The following is a 22,577-nucleotide window of genomic DNA, read 5'->3' on the forward strand; positions in this document are numbered from 1 at the left end:
AAGCGGCTGGGACTACAGGCGCCCGCCACAAGGCCCGGCTATTTTTTGGTTTTGCAGTTTGGCTGGGGCCGGGTTTGAAACCGCCACCCTCGGTATATGGGGCCGGCGCCCAACCGACTGAGCCACAGGCGCGGCCCACCCCTGGCTATTTTTAGAGATGGGGTCTAGCTCTAAGTCAGACTGGTCTCCAACTCATGAGCTCAGGCGATCCATCCGCCTCGGCCTCCCAGAGTGCTAGGATTACAGGCCTGAGCCACTAGGCCCAGCAAATTAATGGTCTTTTAAAAACTTTTGTAGCACGCCTAAGATCCTCTGGCGGCATGGCATGTAGATTAAAAGTCACTGGTCTAGGGCGGCGTCTGTGGCTCAAGGGGTAGGGCGCCGGTCCCATATGCCGGAGGTGGCAGGTTCAAACCCAGCCCCGGCCAAAAAAATAAAATAAAATAAAAATAATAAAAAAATAAAGAAGTCACTAGTCTAGAACAATGCCTGCCTGCCTGCCACATAGGAGGCAGTGGCCATGTGGTCTGAACCCATGTTCATGTTAGAAAAGTCATATTTATAAAAAGACACACAATGAATACACATAAATGTTCATATACATTTGGTTCATATACATATACATTCATATTCATTCATCTAGTGAATGAATATTCACGAATGAACTGAGCCAACTGTAGCGCCTACCTGCTTACCCAGCATGCTATATAGCTTTCAAATTAGCCCCCCAAATTGCAAAGTTTTAAAAAGTTGTCTTGCAGGAGTTCCAGACAGCGTGCCATACACCAGGAAAATGTGACTCACACAAAGCTGTTTGCCCTTGTCTCTGTGCCATCTCTTTTCACTTGGGCCACACCACAAGTCAGCCTGCTAAGTACTGCTTTACATGACACTGGCTCACCTGGTTGGGTGTCTGTCCACAGAGGAAAGCCAGAGGGATGGCTAATGCACACACAGAGAGGAAATGCACCCTACCCCCAGCCCCCTGCCTGGAACAGCTGCACCCGGAGACACCCTCCCAGAAGGGAGGAGGAGGAAGCTCAGGAAAGCAGGCCAACAATATGGGGAAGCAACACCCAAGAGAAAGCAGAAGGAAAAAAAAAGGATCTGGACCTTGAATAACTGTCGGAACGTCATGAGGAAATCAAATCAGATCAAGACCAGCTCCTAAGGATTTCTTCAGTCCTGCCATCTCAGGGCTCACCTTGGTTGGGACTATTTTGAATGAAAATATTTGGCTATGCTCCAAGCTATCAGCTATGCTGGTAGTGTGTTTCTCTTCAAGTACAAATGTTCATTATGGATCTCTGTGTGCTGATGTGGAAAGCTACTCTCAATGCCAAATGAAAAAGGCAAGCTGCAGAATGGCCATGTGGTCCGAACCCATGTTTATGTTAGAAAAGTCATATTTATAAAAAGACACACATTACAATCAATACACGTAAATGTTCATATACACAAAGGAAAAACGCAGAAAAGGTGTATGCATACCTGTTAACAGTGGTTTCATCTGAGAAGCAAGTTTGGGGTAGGCCAGGAATGGTGATTTTCACATTTTACTTTAAAACACTTGCGTATGATTTGACTTTTGCTAGTAATGAGTAGCTGCTCTTTTATAATAAAAGTATTAATAAAGTCTTTTCCATTAAAAGATGTCCATTTTCCTCCATAACAAACCAACACACCTGCTTCTTGCAATATTTTCAAATGTGGTCAAATGTGGTTGCAAAGTGACATCTCTCTTCCCAGGAGATTTGCCAGGGACAAGGGCCCTTTCCTTCGCTTGCTCTGATGTGAGGATTGGTGAGCTGCTCTGTAATAGCATCCTTGGAGCCATGCCTCTGCTCACCTTGTTCTAGTTTACACCACTGTTTACTTTCTGCAAACACGCTGACTTAACCCATCCTGCCAAAGAACCATGGCCTGCAGCTGTGCCCAGTTCTGCCAGCATCACCCCAGTCTTGATCTCACTTCCCTGCACCATGTCTGTTGGCATCCCAGTTATTCTTTGATACATCAAGTGATCTTCAATGGCATGCATAAAATTGATGGAGAAAGAGTGCTCCTTCCATTTGCTCTTTAAAACTTCTCATATCTATCTGTTTGCAAAATGGAAACTTTGGTATTGTTCAAATAAGAAAGATATGGATATATAATTACATCTATATTGATATCACTCATTTTTTTTCACCGTTCAAGGTTTATTTGGTGTTTTAGTTGGTATAACACTTGGATAGACGGTTACATTGCTTATGTGTAGACCTTTCTTTATATTATATGGCAGTGCACACTACGGATACATATGGTACACAAAATAAGACCTTTGCAAACAGTTCCATGCAAGACATGCAATACTAGATTTATACACTGGATCCCAGGAAGTGACTAATTGGTAAAAAAAAGTTGGACTAGGCATATTGGGTGAAGGAACCAGAAGTTACATAACACCCAGTAAATGCACATCTGGCTTGAAGGGCAGCTGCAGCCTGAGCAGCACTGGCAGTGGGGCCTCAGGGCTCATGGAACTACTTCACACTCACCAATTTAGGGCTACCCAAGGCAAGTACCAGCCAGCACCAGGCTGGTATGAACCCTTCCTATTTCTAACTTGTAGAAATTGATTTATTCCCAGGCCATCTTCGTATCACCACCTTAATCACAAACCATATGAAAGGGATGATGTGAGCATTCTCCGAGTAAAATCCTGTTGTAGCCTAGAATTGTAGTTTTAACAGGTTCATATTTTTTGTTTATTTGCACTATGGTGATGAGGTTTTTTTTTTTTTTTAAGACTGATAAAATTATAGGTCTTTTTGGATCCCCCAGAGTGTACCTGTTCTCTTTTTCAAATGGGCCTCTTTCTCAGGAGTCAGAGTCACTTTCACAAGGTCTGAGGTTCCATTCTGTCCCAAGAAACAAGGTACACTTGAGAGAGCACACCCGAGAAGGGTGAGGTCCAGAACAGGTCTTCTCAAGGAAACCACAGGGATATACCTGCGGGGCCCTCTCCATGGTGACTCAGCTCTTGGAAATTTGTAGACTTGACTTCCTAGACCCTGGAAGTTTCCACTTCTATGAAATCCTGTAGTTCTGTGGGGGCTGGAACAGCATCGACCACTCGATTCAAACTGAGCAATGAGAAAGGTACCTGTGGGTTGGAGCTTTCTGACTAGAGATAAAAAGGGAAAGACTGAGCCAGTGGGGGAGCATGGCCATTTCGAATTCTTCTATGCCATAAGCACTGCTGGCTGAAATAAAGCCCTTCCTCTTATAAACGTGCTGTTTGGGTGCTTTTTCTCTCCACTGGGCCTTCTCTTCCTGTAACACACTAAGGAAGATATCACCCTTTGTTCCAGAGATATCCTTAATCATGCTATCATTCATTTTTACATTGATAGTTTAAGAATACTTTCTCAAATGTTGCCACATTTTTCTTTTCTTTTTTTTTTTTTTTTGTAGAGACAGAGTCTCACTGTACCATCCTCAGGTAGAGTGCCATGGCGTCACACGGCTCACAGCAACCTCTAACTCTTGGGCTTACGTGATTCTCTTGCCTCAGCCTCCCGAGCAGCTGGGACTACAGGCTCCCGCCACAATGCCCAGCTATTTTTTGGTTGCAGTTTGGCCGGGGCTGAGTTTGAACCCGCCACCTTCGGCATATGGGGCCGGCGCCCTACTCACTGAGCCACAGGCGCAGCCCATGTTGCCACATTTTAATCCTCACGATAACCTAGTGAGCTGGACTGGATGATTAATATTATTCTCAATTTAAAGAGAAAGAAATTGAGATTTGGAGTTCTGTGATTTGTCCTGGGTCATTCGATTGGCAGGCAGCAAAGTCAATTCTAATCTATCAGGAAGTGTCAACCCTTGCTACATGTTCCAGTCACCTAGAGGTTTTAAAAAACACCCATCTCCTGCTCTCACCATGGCCAGCTGAATAAGAATTCAAGGGAATGAGGTCCTAAGTAGTAGAAATTAAAAAATAAAATATTTCTGTGGCTTGCTTCTATTCAGTGAAATAATGAAATAAAAAACTTGCATGGGTGACTCTGATACATAGTAAGGTTTGAGACCATTGCAATCCATAGGTATACAAATAAGCCAGTATTACGTAAAACTGACATCCATTTATTCACCAACGGAGTTAAAAACTCCTTCCTTTGTGCTTTTTCTCTTTGAAGGTTCTGCAGTGGAATATTGCTCAACAAGAAAAAGGAAAGAACTATTTATATACCCAAACATGTGGAAGAACTTCAAATACATCAGGCCAAGGGCTGGATTTGGTGGCTCACACCTGTAATCCTAGCACTCTGGGAGGCCAAGGCGGGTGGATTGCTTGAGTTCAGGAGTTCAAGATCAGCCTGAGCAAAAGCAAGACCCCGTCTCTAAAAAATAGTTGAATGTTTTAGCGGGTACCTGTAGTCCCATCTACTCAGGAGCCTGAGGCAAGAGGATCTCTTGAGCCCAAGAGCTTTAGGTTGCTATGAGTTATGATGCCATGACATTCTACCCAGTGTGACAAAGTGACACTGTCTCCAAGGGGGAAAAAAAAGCATCAGGCCAAGCGAAAGAAGCTAGACTCATAAGCTATACACAGCATAATTCCATTTACACAATATCCTGGGAAAGGCAAACTAGAGGAGCAGAAAACAAATCAGTGATTTCCAAAGGGCTGGTGGGGGAAAGATTGACTACAGAGGGAACTTGGGGGCATAATATAAATGTTTTATATCTTGATTATAAGGTTAGGTGGTATACATTTGTTAAAATTCAGAAACTACACACTGAAAAAGATAGATTTTGCTATATGTCACTATGTATCTTGATAATCCTGATTAAAACACACAAATACAATGAAATAACATTACATACCCATTAGAATGACTAAAATTAAAAAGGCTGACCATACCAAATGTTGATGAGGACACGCAGCAACTGGAACACTCCTACGTTGCTGGTAAGAATGTAAAAGTGGATTTTTTTTTACAAAAGAGGGATGGGGTTCTGGGCACAGTCAGACCTAGGCTTGAATTCTGGCTCTACCCCTTATTACTGTGTGATGTTGGTTGGACAAGCAATTTAGGGTTGCTAGGCCTTGGTGTGTTCATCAGCACCTAAGATAATAGTACTAAGGCTAGGCGCGGTGGCTCATACCTGTAATCCTAGGACTCTGGGAGACAGAGGCAGGCAGATTGTGTGAGCTCACGGGTTTGAAACCAGACTGAGCCAGAGCGAGATCCCATCTCTAAGAATAGCCAGGTGCCTGTAGTCCCAGCTACTTGGGAAGCAGAGGCAAGAGGATGAGGATCCTTGAGCCCAAGAGTTTGAGGTTGCTGTGAGCTGTGACGCCACAGCACTTAACCAAGGGTGACAAAGTGAGACTCTGTCTCAAAAAAAAAAAAAAAAGATAATAGTAATAGATAACTGCCTACTTCACGGAACTGGTGCAGTGTGTAGAGGATATTCTGCATGTTTCTATAGTACCCAGCTTTGTTCCTGGTAGGGATCCCAATACATGTTTGTCTAATGAAAGAATAATCAGAGGAGGTCATGTCTCAATGGAAGGCGCAAGGCCTCTATTTGAGTGAAATGGCAGAAGGGTTGGTGACAGCAATGCTTGGGTACATTCCACTTCAAATCTTAGCTAACGTATAAATGCTCAATCTAGAACTAAGGTTTCTACGTTGTTGAAAAGCTTGGCAATTTTATTTCACTTGATCAGTGAGCCTTGTATAGGTGGCCTTGGCCTCCCTAAGCAAAACACCGTTTTTACCAGTTATAAAATATTAAAAACTAATTTGAAATGTGTAGGTCTTAAAAGTATATCTGGGATGGCTCTAGAAAAGACTACTTAGATTTTAAATGTTTGGTTGGGAGGGTAATGCAGCAGCAGAAATGTACTGAAACTATAACCATGAGCCAGCACATGATAAGCAGCTTCCATACAGAAGATAAATCCTTCTATATGGAATTCCCACTAGAGAAGTCTGGGCAGAAATGGCCCATCAAGTCACAAAGGTATGACCAACCCTCTAAGGCTATTAGGAGATGGCTGTGGGCCATCAAGTGAGGAACTGGAGGCAATCTGATGCAACGCCCATTTTTAGCATTCCTTTTGCACAATACGCATCTGACTTTGGCTGGCAGAGTCTACCCACCTGCTAGCCGGGCACCTGCTAGCCGATATCAGCAATCAGAAGAGAAATTCCACATAAAAACTTTTCCTGTCCACTACTCAGAAGAACTATGCCTGAGTGCACCTTTAGCTGATCCTCTCCTTTCAAGCCTGCCTTGGGGCCATGATTTCCAATAGCACACTTCCTTTCTTTATATTACAAGGGTTGGTGAGGAGGTGGTTCCCAAAAGCCAATGATAAAACAAATATGCTTTTCTCAAGTGTAATCTTTGGGTGAGTCACAAGCCAGTGGCTGTTGAGTTCAAAGATCCCAGTGCATAAGCAACTCACCACAAAAGTAAAGTGTCTATATGCAAATCACAGAGGAAGGTTAGAACATGGAACAATACAGTTTGCCCTTCTTTGTCGTCAGATGCACTCAGTAAGGACATCATTTAAGGGATTCGATCATTCATTGGCAACTTTTAAGTACCTACAGTATGCAAGACATTGGCCTAGGGGTGGGGATACAGCAATGAACAAGTCAAACAACCTCTGTTCTCAAGGAGCTCAGAACTTGGAAACAAGTGAACATCTAATATAATTCAGGTAGGTGATAAGTGATAGGAAGAAAATAAAGCAGAATAAGAGGCTGGAGGGTGGCCAGGGGGTGTTACTTTAGAAAAGGTGACCAGGAGAGACATCAAAGAAGAACCCTGGACGAAGCAAGAAAAGGCACCGGGATTGACAGCTGCAGGTGCAAAGAACAACAGTAAGTAGATGGAAGCCTGGATAGAGGCCTGTTTGCTGCCCTTGAATAACTGCAAGGCGGCCACTAGTTAGGTGCCCTGGCTGGGAGTGGTGGCTCATGCGTACAATCCTCGTACTTTGGGAGGTCAAGGCAGGAGGATCACTTGAGGCCAGGAGTTTAAGAGCAGCCTGAGCAAAATAGCAAAACCCCGTCTCTTTAAAAAAAAAAAAAAGAGATGCCCTATTAAGGAAAGTAGAACCAACAAAAACAGGAATAACAGCAACTGGCCCAACAACCAGTGGCTCATACCTGTAATCCTAGCACTCTGGGAGGCTGAGGCAGGTGGACTGCCTGAGTTCACAGGTTCAAGACCAGCCTGAGGCAGAGTGGAGACATCAGAAGTAAAAATAGCTGGGCGCCTGTAGTCCCAGCTACCCAGGGGGCTGAGGCGAGAAAATCACTTGAGCTCAAAAGTTTGAGGTTGCTGTGAGCTGTGATGCCACTGCACTCTCCCAAGAGCAATAAAGTCTCTGTCTCAAGAAAAAATAAATAAATAAATAACAATGATAGATAATATTTACTGTGAATTTACTAAGTTTTTGGCACTGTGCCAAGCCCCTTGTTTGGATTAAACATCTGATTTAATCTTCATAGGCAGAAACTATTTATTATTCCCATTTTACAAACAGAAAATTGGTTCAATAACAAAGGGAAAAACATACCACATTTGTGGTGGGGAAGAATGAACACTGTTAAAATGTCCATACTACTCAAAGCAATCTATAGATTTTATGCAATCCCCAAGCACCAATGTCATACTTTAAAGAATTTGAAAAAATAGTACTTAATTTTATATGGAATCAGAAAAAATCCCCAATAGCCAATACAATACTTAGAAATCAGAACAAATCTGGAGGCGTCATGCTACCAGACTTCAGTTTATACTGTAAATCTACAGTGTCAAAACAGCACTGTACTGGCACAAAAATAGAGATGTAGATATATGGAATATAAAGAATCTACAGATGACCCCAGCTACATATCATCATTTAATCTTTGATTAACATGCACCGGGGAAAAGACTCCCTATTTAACAAATGGTGCTGGGAGAACTGGCTAGAGACCAGTGGAAGACTGAAATTGGACCCACACCTCTCACCACTAAGAAAAATTGATTCTCACTGAATCAATTTAAATTTAAGATTTAAATTTAAGACATAAAACTATAAAAATACTAGTTTTTATAAAACTATAAAAATACTTTAAGTGCAGGGAAAGCACTTAAAGATACTGGCCTGGGTAAATATTTTATGAGGAAGACCCCTCTGGCAATTGAGGCAACACGAAAAATAAATTACTGAGATTTGATCAATCTAAAAGGTTTCTGCACTAAAAGCACTACTACTAAAGCAAGCAACAGCCTTTGGAATGGGAGAAGATTTTTGCATATTATGATTCTGACAGAAGTCTGATAACCAGAACCTTTAGAGAACTCAAAGAAAAGAACAAACAACCCCATTTCTTTGTGGGCAAGAGACTTGAACAGAAACTTCTCTGAGGATGACACCTGAATGGCCAATAAACACAAGAAAAAAATGCTCATTGTCTGCAATCATCAGAGAAATGTAAGTCAAAACCACTCTGATATCACCTAACCCCAGTAAGAATAGCCCACATCACAAAGTCCCCAAACTGCAGATGCTGGTGTGAATGTGGAGAGAAGGGAACACTTCTACGCTGCTGGTAGGATTGAAACTAATACAACTTTTAAGGAAAGAAGTATGGAGAATACTCAAGTAATTAAAAATTGACCTTCTGTTTGATCCTGCAATTCATTACTAGGTATCTATCCAGAAGAACAAACATTATTTAATATACAAACACATTTGCACCAGAATGTTTATTGTCTCCATAATTGCCAAGTTGTGGAAGCAGCCCCAATGCCCATCAATTCATAAATGGTATATGTACCATGGAATACTATTCAGCCATAAAAAAGATGGAGACTATACATCTTTTATGTTTACCTGAATGGATTGGAACATATTCTTCTTAGTAAAGTAGCTCAAGAATGGGAAAGAGTATCCAATGTACTCAATACTATTATGAAACCAATATATAAACACTTACACACTCATATGAGTGATAAAACACAAAAATAGTCTAGCAAGGAGGGGAGAGAAAGGAGGAAGGAGGGCATTTGGTAGGCTGTGCACCATGCAAGGGTATATTTAAAAATAACTATGAATTAAATTACAAATGTCTTACCACAGAAAATAAGTAAATGAGGTGATGGTTATGTTACTCAGTTTGATTTAAGCACTCCACATTGTATATTTAATCTTCACATTGTCCCCCACTGTACCTTCATATAAATGTATACAGTTAAGATTTAATAAAAAAAAGTTTAAAAATGTAAATAACATGAAATAAATGTAAACATAAAAATTCAAAAAAAAGAAAACTGGTTCAAAAGTTAAAGAACCTACCCAAAGTTATTAATAACATGATGTGTCAGGATTCAAATAGATCTGTCTACTGTTAGAGTTATTATTTTTATTTTCTGAGACAGGATCTCACTCTGTCACCTGGGCTAGAGTGCAGTACCATCACAGCTTACTGTAACCTCAAACTCCTGGGTTCAAATAATCCTCTTGTCTCAGCCTCTCAAGTAGCTGGGACTACTTACAGGGCTAGTTTTTCTATTTTTAGTTGGGGGGGGTGGAGGAGAGGGTCTCACTCTTGCTTAGGCTGGTCTCAAACTCCTGGCCTCAAGCAATCCTCCTGCCTCAGCCTTCCAGAGTGCTAAGATTACAAGCATGAGCCATAATGGCCAGCCTCCACATTATTAAAAACTTGTTTACCTGCGTGAAGTTTAAGAACATTCTTCATAATAATGTATCACAAAAATGGAAAAGTATCTGATGTACACAACACCAACATGAAACCAATAAATAAAACAACTACACCCCCACATGAAAGAAAAACACAATTAAATTCAAGTTGGGTGAAGAAAAGGGGAAAGGGGAGGAGCCAGGGGGACTGATAAACTCTCACCTAATGAACACAATGTAAAGGGTGTACACCACACCCCTGGGTGAAGGCCTCCGCTAAAACTTGAACTTTACCTAACAAATGCAAACAATGTAACCCAATTTTTTGTGCTCTCCTGTTAATCTGAAATTTAAAAAAAAAAAAAAGTTGCCATAGGGCATGTTTTACATGGAAAGAATAAAACAAGTCTTTCCATTCAGACATAACATTAAGACATGAAAATTAAGGCTAGTGATGGGACCTTCAGGAGATCTTAAAAAAAAAAAAATTGTCATGCCTAATAGCCTAGCCAGTTGCCTGACATGAATAAAACTTTTTTCTATTAATTTGTAATAAAAAAAAATAAATAAATTATTAATTTCAAATTAAAAAAAATTAAGTGCTAAGGCGTAAGCTGGAATTTCTGCTTTCTGAAGAAAAAGCATGGGAAGCATAACAAAAATATTTCCCTTAAAAAACAAAAACAAAACCAAAAGAAACCCTATTCCTCTTGTGTTTTTTTGAAGAGCTTTTACACAGTTGCTTGGTTTTATCCCAGGTTGTTTTCTTCATCCATGTTCTACCTAACAGCATAGGTCATGTCTTCTCTACAAAGAAAAGAAGAGTTTATCATGAAAAAATAAAATAAAGGAAAATCATACCCAATCACATTTGAATGCCCACCACTTTTTATTTAGGGTCTTCAGAATGCCATTTATTTATTTATTTATTTAGAGACAGAGTCTCACTATGTTGCCTTTGTTAGAGTGCGGTGGCGTAACAGCTCACAGCAAGCTCCAACTCTTGGGCTTAAGTGATTCTTTTGCCTCAGCCTCCCACACACTTTCTCTGTGTATGAGAACAAACTGTTCTCCAAATGATTTGTGGCTTATTATTAGTTGTCAGTAACACAGTAGGTCCACAGGCAAAATCATCAAACTTTTTTGCAACTGGAAACATAAATAACTCATTTAGACAAACATACACACAGAGTACTAAAAAGGCTCAGAAAAAAATAATTTAATGATGCCAAATGTTAACTAAAGAAGAACGCGAAAAATTAGCATGGTTGAACCTAGGTTTCTAAGTTTTATTTAAATAAAGTTTTTATTCCTTTATAAAAACAATATATATATATACATATATATATTTTTTGAGACAGAGTCTCTCTTTGTCGCCTCAGTAGAATGCTGTGGTGCCACAGCTCAAAGCAACCTCAGACTCCTGGGCTCAAGCTCTCTGGGGTAGGATCCCCTCTGCAGCCACTTCCAAGCTTCTACCTGATATAAGCCACAGTCTTTCCCTTGGACAAACTGGGATGGTTGCTCTGCATGAGGGGACCTAGATTTTTATTGTGTGTCAACATCTTCCTTTGTGTATAAGTAATCAAAAGTCTAGGGCCAGGTGTAATGCTCACACCTATAATCCTAGCACTCTGAGAGGCCAAAGTAGGAGGATCGCTTGAGCTCAGGAGTTCAACACTAGCTTGAGCAACAGCAAAATGAACATGTCTCTATAAAAAATTTAAAAATCAGCCAGGTGTGGTAGTATGAACCTGTAGTATGTACCTATTTGGGAGGCTGAGGCAGGAGGATCACCTGAACCCAGGAGTTGAAGGTTGCAGGGAGCTGTGATGATGCCCTTGCACTCCAGCCTGGGCATAAGAGAGAGACTCTGTCTCATTTAAAAAAAATCTGGAAATTTTTATACTGAAAATTATATTGTCAGGACTCTAGATTGTAAGTGACCAAAATCCATCTTGAATATATGGTATAGCTGAATCCAGGTTTCAAACGATGTCCTCACAGGCCAGCCTCCCTTCGCTGTCTCTTAGCTCTGTTTGTCTCTGTGGCCACTTTTCCAACAGGCTCTTCACACAGTACTAAGATGGTTGAATGGGTTGCTGCTCTGTCCCAACATCTCCAATGAAGATCCCAGAGTGACAGGCCTGACTTCTGTCCCCTGCCCACCATGAACTAAGTCCCGTGGCCAAAGGGATGTAGTGAGTGTCCCCTACAGTTAGAGTGATGCTTGTCTCACTTTAAACCCTTACTCTGCTTACATCAAGCTGTTTCTCCTTGGAGGGTCGCTCATTCACTCCCCTCCCGTCAGTTTGATCAATGCACAGATTCTTGTTCTCTGCAAGTAGAGATCAAAAATCTCCATTTTTTTTTCTTTTTTGTTTTTTATTTTGTGAGGCCACAGAGGGGCTGCTGGAGCAACCTCACACCAAATTGTTCATCAAATCGTGGGTAATGACTGATAGCCTTTGTGATTATCAGTTGTCCCAATGCCTGGCGGGCAGCTGATGTTAGGAGGAGGGAAGGATTGCTAACGTATGCCTGGGTATCTAGGCTGAGTTAGAATAAAATAAAACAAATGAGTAAGAAGGCATAAAACTGCAGGAACTTATTTAGACAGAATAAATATACAGTGGATTTATTTGGTCTCTGCCTCTTGAATCATTAAAGAAATTCCAATCATTATGGCTGCAAGAACCTCATTTGAACTTCACAAAAGAGCAGGATTTTCTTAATCGACTGTTACCAACTGTATCCAGGATTTAAGAAAACAAACAGCACCAGTGATACAGCAGAGTGTGACTTATCACCCACCACATTTTGGAGTTTTCAGAGGACAAGATTTCATTCACAATATTCAAATAGTTTTAAGAAAAACAACCAACATTAAATTTTGCATGTTGAAAGAATCTGACTTTCCAACCACTAATCTAGTGTTTTGCAAGAAGAAATGAGAGAACGTCAGTTATTACAGAAGTGCTTATTAAGTCTAGTCATAAAATTTACAAAACTAAAAAGTCAGAGCTCCCAAGAACAGTGCACTACCAACAGCTTCTCTTATCATATGACATTTCTGTTAATGTGGTCGGTTAAAACATATTTTTAATGAGACGTCTGGCTACTTTTGTGTTAGATGACTAAAGACGTCAGACTTCTAGATTTTAAGACTTCATGGCATGAAGATTATTCAGTCTTTAAAAGGAAGAAAATTCAAAGTATTCTATAATAGACATACTCTTATTTGACAATGTAAATGTTACTTTCTTTGCATCATCATTATTATTATTGCTTAATATTTCGATGTAGCAATTGTCTGATTCCTTTTCTGAATGTATTTTTGCTTGTTTGTTCTTTACGAGGTTTTTGTTTCTAGTCCTTACTTAAATATTATTATTGTTATTAAATTTTAAGCCTTTTTAATTTTGTGAAGGCAGAAAAATGGAAACCTAATGTAAAAAAATAAATAAATATAAGGAAGAAAATTCTGACACAGCTATGTGGATGAACTTTGAGGACATTATGCTCAGTAAAATAAGCCAGTCACAAAAGGTCAAATACTGAATGATTTCACTTGTTTGAGGTACCTAGGGTAGTAAAATTCACGGACAGCGAGAGCAGAATGGTGGTTGCCAGGGGCTGGGGAGAGGAAGAAGTGGGAGTTACTGTCTAATGGGGACAGAGTTTCAGCTTAGAATGATGAAAAAGTCCTAGAGATGGATGGATGGTGCTGATGGGTGCATATACTTAATGCCACTGAATTGTACAATTAAAAACTGTTAAGATGGTAAATTTTATGTAATGCGCATTTTACTGCACACGTAAAAACTTCATGGGAGACTATATTTTTCTTTCATAGTATTTGAGAAAATACAAGTAAAGGTTTGTTAATTAAAATAAAAACCTTCCTGGCAAGTATAGTCAGACGTACGTGGTAGTGGGTAAGGAAAAGGTATGCGTAAGGACTTGCTGTGAGTGGAGCCTTAAGAATCTATTTCATAAATTCCTGAAAGCCCCTTCTTGCCTGTCACAGTACGTTTAGTCCTTACTGCCAAAATCAGCCCCCAAATCAAGAACGTGTATCCGAAGAATACATAGAATGCTGGCTTGCTTTATATTTTTCCTATTGTATTTATTTTTTTCACATACCATAAAATGCACCTTTTTAAAGTTTACAATTCAGTGGTTTTTAGTGTATTCACAAAGCTGTTTAAAACCTTTACCACTATCTAGTTCCAAAACATTTTTATCATTCCAAAAGAAGCCCTGTATCCATTAGCAGTAACCCCATTCTCCCTTCTGTCCAGCCCCTGACAGCCACTAATCTAGTTCCGCCTATAGATTTCTCTATTCTAGATGTTTTATTTAAATGGAATCTTTTAATGCAAAAACATGACCTCTTCTCTTTGGCTTCTTTTACTTAGCATAATGTGTTCAAGATTCATCAATTGGTAGCATTTAATAGTATCCCTTTTTTTTGAGACAGAGTCTCATTATGTCGCCCTCTGTAGAGTGCTATGGCGTCACAGCTCAAAGCAACCTCAAACTCTTGGGCTTAAGTGATTCTCTCGCCTCAGCCTCCCAAGTAGCTGGGACTACAGGCACCCACCACAACGCCAGGCTATTTTTTTTTTTTTTTATTGTAGTGTCATTGTCATTTAGCAGGCCCCGGCTGGGCTCGAACCCGCCAGCTTCAGTGTGGCAGTGCCCTACTTGAGGAGTCACGAGCACCAAGCCTAGTATGCCATTTTTTTTTTTTTTTTAGAGACAGAGTTTCACTTTATCACCCTTGGTAGAGTGCCGTGGTATCGCAGCTCACAGCAACCTCCAGCTCTTGGGCTTAGGCTATTCTCTTGCCTCAGCTACCTGAGTAGCTGGGACTACAGGCACCTGCCACAATGCCCGGCTATTTTTCTGTTGTTGCAGTTTGGCCAGGGCCAGGTTCAAACCTGCCACCCTCGGTATATGGGGCCAGCGCCCTACTCACGGAGCCACAGGCACTGCCCCTAGTATGCCATTTTTATGGCTGAATAATATTCCATCTTATCAATGTACCATTTTGAAATCCATTTATCAGTTGATGTGCATTTGGATTATTTTCACTTTTTGGCTGTTACTAATAATACTTCTATGAGCATCCATACACAAGTGTTTGTGTGGAAAAATGTTTTTGATTATCTTAAAACACCTAAGAGTGAAATTGCTGGATCATAAAGTTTAACACTTTAAGGAACTGCCAAACTTTTCCAAAGTGACTACACCATTTCACATTCTTAACAGCAGTGCAAGAAGGTTCCAAGTTCTTTGTATTCTCACTGACACCTGTCTTTTTTATTATAGCCATGCTAGTGTATGAAGTGATATCTCATTGTGGTTTTGATTTGTATTTCCTTATAACCAGTAATGCTATTGACCATTTGTATGTTTTGTTGTATGTGGTCGGTTAATTTCCTTATAACCAGTAATGCTATTGACCATTTGTATGTTTTGTTGTATGTGGTCGGTTAATTTCCTTATAACCAGTAATGCTATTGACCATTTGTATGTTTTGTTGTTATTGTTTTTTTGGTTTAGGGGTGGGGAGTTGAGACAGAGTCTCACTTTGTTGCCCTCAGTAGAGTGTTGTAACATCATAGTTGACAGCAAACTCAAACTCTTGGGCTCAAGCAGTTCTCTTGCCTCAGCCCCCTGAGTAGCAGGGACTACAGGCACCCACCACAATGCCTGGCTATTTTTAGAGATGGAGTCTTACTCTAGCTCAGGCTGCTCTCGAACCTGTCAGCAAAGGCAATCCATCTGCCTTGGTCTCCCAGAGTGCTAGGATTACAGGTGTGAGTCACCCCGCCTGGCCATTTGTGTATGTTCTTTGGAGAAATGTCTGCTCAAATCCTTTGTGAATCTTGTAATTGGATTTGCATTTTTGACTATTTGTATTATGAGAATTCTTTATATATTATGGATGTTAGACTTTTATCCAATATATAATTTGCAAATACTCTCTCCCATTTGTGGGTTGTCTTTTCACTCATTTGATGATGTTCTTTGAAGTACAAAAGTTTTTAATTTTGATTAATTCAAGTTATCTATTTTTTTCCTATTATTGCTTACGTTTTTGTTATATAAACAGTTTCCTAATTCAAGATCATGAAAATTTACATCTTAGTTTTCTTTCAATTTTTTAAATAGTTTTCACCCTTTCATTTAGGTCTTTAATTAATTTTGAAATAAATTTTGTATACGATATGAAGTAGAGGTCTAACTTCATCCTTTTGCATGTGGATATCCAGTTGTACCAGCACCATTTGTTGAAAAAACTTTGTTTTTCCACTGAATGTTCTTGGCACCCTTGTTGGCAATCAATTAACCATAAATATAAGAGTTTATTTCTGGACTCTTAATTCTTTTCCATAATATATATATTTATCCTCATGCTAGTACCATTCAGTCTTGATTACTTAGCTTTGTAGTAAGTTTGTGTGTGTGTGTGTGTTGAGACAGAGTTTTACTTTGTCACCATCAGTAGAGTGCCACAGCCTCACAGCAACCTCAGATTCTTGGGCTCAGTCAATCCTCTTGCCTCAGCCTCCCAAGTAGCTGGGACTACAGGCGCCCACCACATTGCCAGGCCATTTTTTTTTTTGTTTAGAGACTAGAGTCTTGGAGTCTCCCTGTTGCTCAGGCTGGTCTCAAAATCTTGAGCTCAAGCAATCCACTCGCCTCAGCCTCTCAGAGTGCTAGGATTACAGATGCGAGCCACTGCTCCTGGCCTTGCACTAAGTTTTGAAATAGAGAAGTACGAGTCCTCCAACTTTGTTCTTCTTTTTCAAGATTATTTTGACTATTGGGTCCCTTGCATTTTCATATGAATTTTAGGATAAGCTTCCTAATTTCTTTTTAAAAATCCAGCTGGGATTCTGATAGGGATTATTTGAACTTATAGATCAGTGTGGGAAGTACTGACATCTTCATAACATCAAATCTTCCAGTCAGTGAACACAAGATGTCTTTTATTTGTTTACGTTTTCTTTACCTTTTTTTTTTTTTTTGAGGAGAAGTCTCACTATGTTGCCCTTGATAGAGTGCCATGGTGTCACAGTTCACAGCAACCTCAAACTCTTGGGCTTAAGCTATTCTCTTGCTTCAGTCTCCCAAGTAGTTGGGACTACAAGTGCCCACCACAACGCCTGGCTATTTGTTTGTTTCTTTGTTTGTTTGTTTAGCAGGCCCAGTCTGGGTTTGAACCTGCCACCCTTGGTGTATGTGGCTGGCACCGTAACCACTGTGCTGTGGGCACCAAGCCCGTTTTCTTTACCTTGCTTAGGTCTTTTTGAAACTGGTTTTTCACCTCTTTAAGCACAGACTGTCCTTTATTGTGCAAGTCTCTTATTTAACTTTCACACTTGACTTTTGCCCATGTTTTCTGGAATGGAGTGGAAAGACTGGACAATATTGCCTTAGATAATAAGCTCCTATGCTCCTAAGCTCATAGACAATTCCACTAACGAACACACAGCAAACATTTGTTGACTGACTATAGCTCATTGCGATTAATGTAGCTTCTTGATGGATAACTATTTGCCAGTGTATTCATCTCAGTCTCTTTTTCCTACACCAGATAAGAAAAATGCATCAATATGGAGATCTTTGGCCTCCACATAAGTCCACTGGAACTCTTCCCTGTGGTGGTATTGGCCACTGCTAGTATTAAATCTAAATTCCACTGACATCTGACTCTCAGACTTGGATGGACCCACGTAGCTACCTAGGAAGGGAGCTTCGTGTGTACCTGAAGCTTGTTAACATTCATGCTCTATCTGCCAAGGAACTGGAGAAGATGTACACTTTTTAGCTTAAGATACACAATACTACTCTCATATGTATTTGATAGGAATTTTTTATAGTGCATCCTTCCTGAGGACTGACATGATAATATTAATAAGGGACTTTAATATTAATTAATATGAATAAGGAACTCACCTTTTGATTAAAAATGTCCACTGGACTTTCGAAAAACTTGATACCCAAAATTTTACTAGACTTATCAATATTCTCCATTAATGTGAATGGCGTAAACTGTCCTCTAAAGAGGCACAGGTTAGCTGACTGGATATAAAAACTCAGGCCAGATATTTGCTGCATACAAGAGACACATCTTACCTTAAAAGACAAATATAGACTCAGGGTGAAAGGATGGTCATCCATATTTCAGGCAAATGGTAATCAGAAAAAAGCAGGTGTTGCAATTCTATTTGCAGATACAATAGGCTTTAAACCAACAAAAGTAAAGAAGGATAAGAATGGTCACTTCATATTTGTTAAAGTAATACTCAATATGATGAGATTTCAATTATTTATATCTATGCACCCAACCAGAATGCACCTCAATTTATAAGAGCAACTCAAACAGACATGAGCAACTTGATTTCCTCCAGCTCCATAATAGTTGGAGATTTCAACACTCCTTTGGCAGTGTTGGATCGATCCTCCAATAAGAAGCTGAGCAAAGAAATTTTAGATTTAAACCTAACAATCCAACATTTAAATTTAGCAGACATCTACAGAACATTTCATCCCAATAAAACTGAATACACAGACTTCTTATCAGCCCACGGAACATACTCCAAAATCGATCACATCTTAGGTCACAAGTCTAACCTCAGTAAATTTAAAGGAATAGAAATTATTCCTTGCATCTTCTCGGATCACCATGGAATAAAAGTTGAACTCAGTAACAACAGGAATCTGCATACTCATACAAAAACATGGAAGTTAAATAACCTTATGCTGAATGATAGCTGGGTCATAGATGAGATTAAGAAGAAAAATGCCAGGCGGCGCCTGTGGCTCAGTCAGTAAGGCACCGGCCCCATATACTGAGGGTGGCGGATTCAAACCCGGCCCGGCTGAACTGAAACCAAAAAATAGCTGTGCGTTGTGGCGGGCACCTGTAGTCCCAGCTACTCAGGAGGCTGAGGCAAGAGAATCACTTAAGCCCAGGAGTTGGAGGTTGCTGTGAGCTGTGTGATGCCATGGCACTCTACTGAGGACCATAAAGTGAGACTCTGTCTTTACAAAAAAAAAAAAAAGAAGAAGAAAAATGCCAAATTTTTGGAACAAAACAACAATGAAGACACAAATTATCAGAACCACTGGGATACCGCAAAATCAGTCCTAAGAGGGAAATTTATAGCACTGCAAGCCTTCCTCAAGAGAATGGAAAGAGAGGAAGTTAACAACTTGATGGGACATCTCAAGGAACTGGAAAGGAAGAACATTCCAACCCCAAACCCAGTAGAATAAAAGAAATAACCAAAATTAGACTAGAATTAAATGAAATTGAAAACAAAAGGATTATACAACAGATCAATAAATCAAAAAGTTGTTTTTTGAAAAGGTCAATAAAATAGACAAACCTTTGGCTAACCTAACCAGGAAAAAAAAGAGCAAAATCTCTAATCTCATCAATCAAAAACGACAAAGACGAAATAACACCAGACTCCTCAGAAATTCAAAAAATCCTTAATGAATATTACAAGAAATTTTATTCTCAGAAATATGAAAATCTGAAGGAAATTGACCAATACGTGGAAGCACGTCACCTTCCAAGACTTAGCCAGAATCAAGTGGAAATGTTGAACAGGCCCATATCAAGTTCTGAAATAGCATCAACCATACAAAACCTCCCTAAAAAGAAAATCCCGGGACCAGATGGCTTCACATCAGAATTCTACCAAACCTTTAAAGAGGAATTAGTACCTATATTACTCAACCTGTTCCAAAATGTAGAAAAAGAAGGAAGACTACCCAACACATTCTATGAAGCAAACATCACCCTGATCTCCCAACCAGGAAAAGACCCAACAAGAAAAGAAAATTATAGACCAATATCACTAATGAATATAGATGCAAAAATATTCACCAAGATCCTAACAACCAGAATCCAGCAACACATCAAACAAATTATACATCATGACCAAGTGGGTTTTATCCCAGGGTCTCAAGGCTGGTTCAATATACGTAAATCTGTAAGTATAATTCAGCACATAAACAAATTAAAAAACAAAGAGCATATGATTCTCTCAATTGATGCAGAAAAAGATTTTGATAATATCCAGCATCGCTTCATGATTAGAACACTTAAGAAAATTGGTATAGAAGGGACATTTCTTAAACTGATAGAGACTATCTACAGCAAACCCACAGCCAATATCATATTGAATGGAGTTAAATTGAAATCATTTCCACTCAGATCAGGAACCAGACAAGGCTGCCCATTGTCTCCACTGCTCTTTAACATTGTAATGGAAGTTTTAACCACCACAGTTAGGGACGAAAAGGCAATCAAGTGTATCCATATAGGGTCAGAAGAGATGAAACTTTCGCTCTTCGCAGATGATATGATTGTATATCTGGAAAACACCAGGGATTCTACTACAAAACTCTTAGAAGTGATCAAGGAATACAGCAGCGTCTCAGATTATAAAATCAACATTCATAAATCGGTAGCCTTTATATATACCAACAATAGTTAAGCTACAGTTAAGGACTCTATTCCATTCACAGTAGTGCCAAAGAAGATGAAATATTTGGGAGTTTATCTAACAAAGGACGTGAAAGATCTCTATAAAGAGAACTATGAAACTCTAAGAAAAGAAATAGCTGAAAATGTTAACAGATGGAAAAACATACCATGCTCATGGCTGGGAAGAATCAAAATTGTTAAAATGTCCATATTACCCAAAGCAATATACAATTCAAATGCAATCCCTATTAAAGCTCCACTGTCATACTTTAAAGATTTTGAAAAAAATAATACTTCGTTCTATATGGAATCAGAAAAAACCTCGAATAGCCAAGACATTACTCAGAAATAAAAACAAAGCAGGAGGAATTACGCTACCAGACCTCAGACTATACTATAAATTAACAGTGATCAAAACAGCATGGTACTGGCACAAAAACAGAGAAGTAGATGTCTGGAACAGAATAGAGAACTAAGAGATGAATCTAGCTACTTACCGTTATTTGATCTTTGACAAGCCAATTAAAAACATTCAGTGGGGAAAAGATTCCCTATTTAATAAACGGTGCTGGGTGAACTGGCTGGCAACCTGTAGAAGACTGAAACTGGACCCACACCTTTCACCATTAACTAAGATAGACTCTCACTGGATTAAAGATTTAAACTTAAGACATGAAACTATTAAAATACTAGAAGAGAGTGCAGGGAAAACCCTTGAAGAAATTGGTCTGGGTGAGTATTTTATGAGGACCCCCCGGGCAATTGAAGCAGCTTCAAAAATATACTACTGGGACTTGATCAAACTAAAAAGCTTCTGCACAGCCAAGAACACAGTAAGTAAAGCAAGCAGACAGCCCTCAGAATGGGAGAAGATGTTTGCAGATTATATCTCCGGCAAAGGTTTAATAACCAGAATTCACAGAGAACTCAAACGTATAAGCAAGAAAAGAACAAGTGATCCCATCGCCAGCTGGGCAAGGGACTTGAAGAGAAACTTCTCTGAAGAAGACAGGCGCACGGCCTACAGACATATGAAAAAATGCTCATCATCCTTAATCATCAGAGAAATGCAAATCAAAACTACTTTGAGATATCATCTAACTCCAGTAAGATTAGCCCATATCACAAAATCCCAAGACCAGAGATGTTGGTGTGGATGTGGAGAAAAGGGAACACTTCTACACTGCTGGTGGGAATGCAAATTAATACATTCCTTTTGGAAAGATGTTTGGAGAACACTTAGAGATCTAAAAATAGATCTACCATTCAATCCTATCATTCCTCTACTAGGCATATACCCAGAAGACCAAAAATCACATTATAACAAAGATATTTGTACTAGAATGTTTATTGCAGTCCAATTCATAATTGCTAAGTCATGGAAAAAGCCCAGGTGCTCATCAATCCACGAATGGATTAATAAACTGTGGTATATGTACACCATGGAATATTATGCAGCCTTAAAGAAAGATGAGACTTACCTCTTTCATGTTCACATGGATGGAGCTGGAACATATTCTTCTTCGTAAAATATATCAAATGGAAGAAAAAGTATCCAATGTACTCAGCCCTACTATGAAACTAATTTATGGCTTTCACATAAAAGCTATAACCCAGTTATAACCTAAGAATATGGGGAAGGGGGAGAGGAAGGGGAGGGAGGGGGGAGGATGGGTGGAGGGAGGGTGATTGGTGGGATTATAACTGCGGTGCATCTTACAAGGGTACATGTGAAACTTAGTAAATGTAGAATATAAATGTCTTAACACAATAACTAAGAAAATGCTAAGAAGGCTATGTTAAGCAGTGTGATGAAAATGTATCAAATGGTCTATAAAAGCAGTGTATGGTGCCCCATGATCCCATTAATGTACACAGCTATGATTAAATAAAAAAAATAATAAAACACCATGATTGCACGTGCTTCTTACCAGATAGGCTCTCCAGAAGGATTGAACGAGGAGAGCAGCTTCTACTTCTGTCAGCAGGAGAGACAGTGGGATTGGTGGCCTCGGGCTGAAAAGCAATAACACGGGCATATGCCCCTGAGAATACATCCTTTAGCCTTGGCACTACCTTTGACAACATAATGGTCTCTCTGACTAAGTGCTTCATCCATCCATTCTTAGACAGCAGCAATGTCATTTTGGATAGAAAAGCGCATGCTTGAGTTGGCATTTCTCATTTTAAAATCTGAGATGGATCTTTTTTAAACCAGCATAATCTTAAATTTCTGTTAGCCTGCTCTACCCTTGAAAGACTCAGGTGGCTAAATTTGCATGTCAGTCCCAAAGGTGCAACATACATGTTATTGACATAAGACTATATAGACAGAATGCAAGAGGCAGAGAGACA

The 22,577-nt window shown here is 39.6% G+C and overlaps 1 protein-coding gene across 3 annotated transcripts in view; it reads right to left on the reverse strand.

Moving 5' to 3' along the window:
- Positions 1 to 22,577, reverse strand: part of IQCK (IQ motif containing K) — a 187,882-nt gene that overhangs the window by 79,128 nt on the left and 86,177 nt on the right. For all 3 annotated transcript variants that reach the window (XR_008373316.1, XM_053556260.1, XM_053556259.1), the window contains exon 7: positions 22,154 to 22,238. Coding sequence is in view for 2 of the 3 variants with exons in the window: in XM_053556260.1 (XP_053412235.1) it covers positions 22,154 to 22,238 (85 nt within the window). In the remaining variant the exon portion in view is untranslated. The remainder of the gene's footprint in view (positions 1 to 22,153; positions 22,239 to 22,577) is intronic.

The sequence above is a fragment of the Nycticebus coucang genome, chromosome 12 (genome assembly GCF_027406575.1).
Source record: "Nycticebus coucang isolate mNycCou1 chromosome 12, mNycCou1.pri, whole genome shotgun sequence".
Classification (NCBI taxonomy): domain Eukaryota; kingdom Metazoa; phylum Chordata; class Mammalia; order Primates; family Lorisidae; genus Nycticebus; species Nycticebus coucang.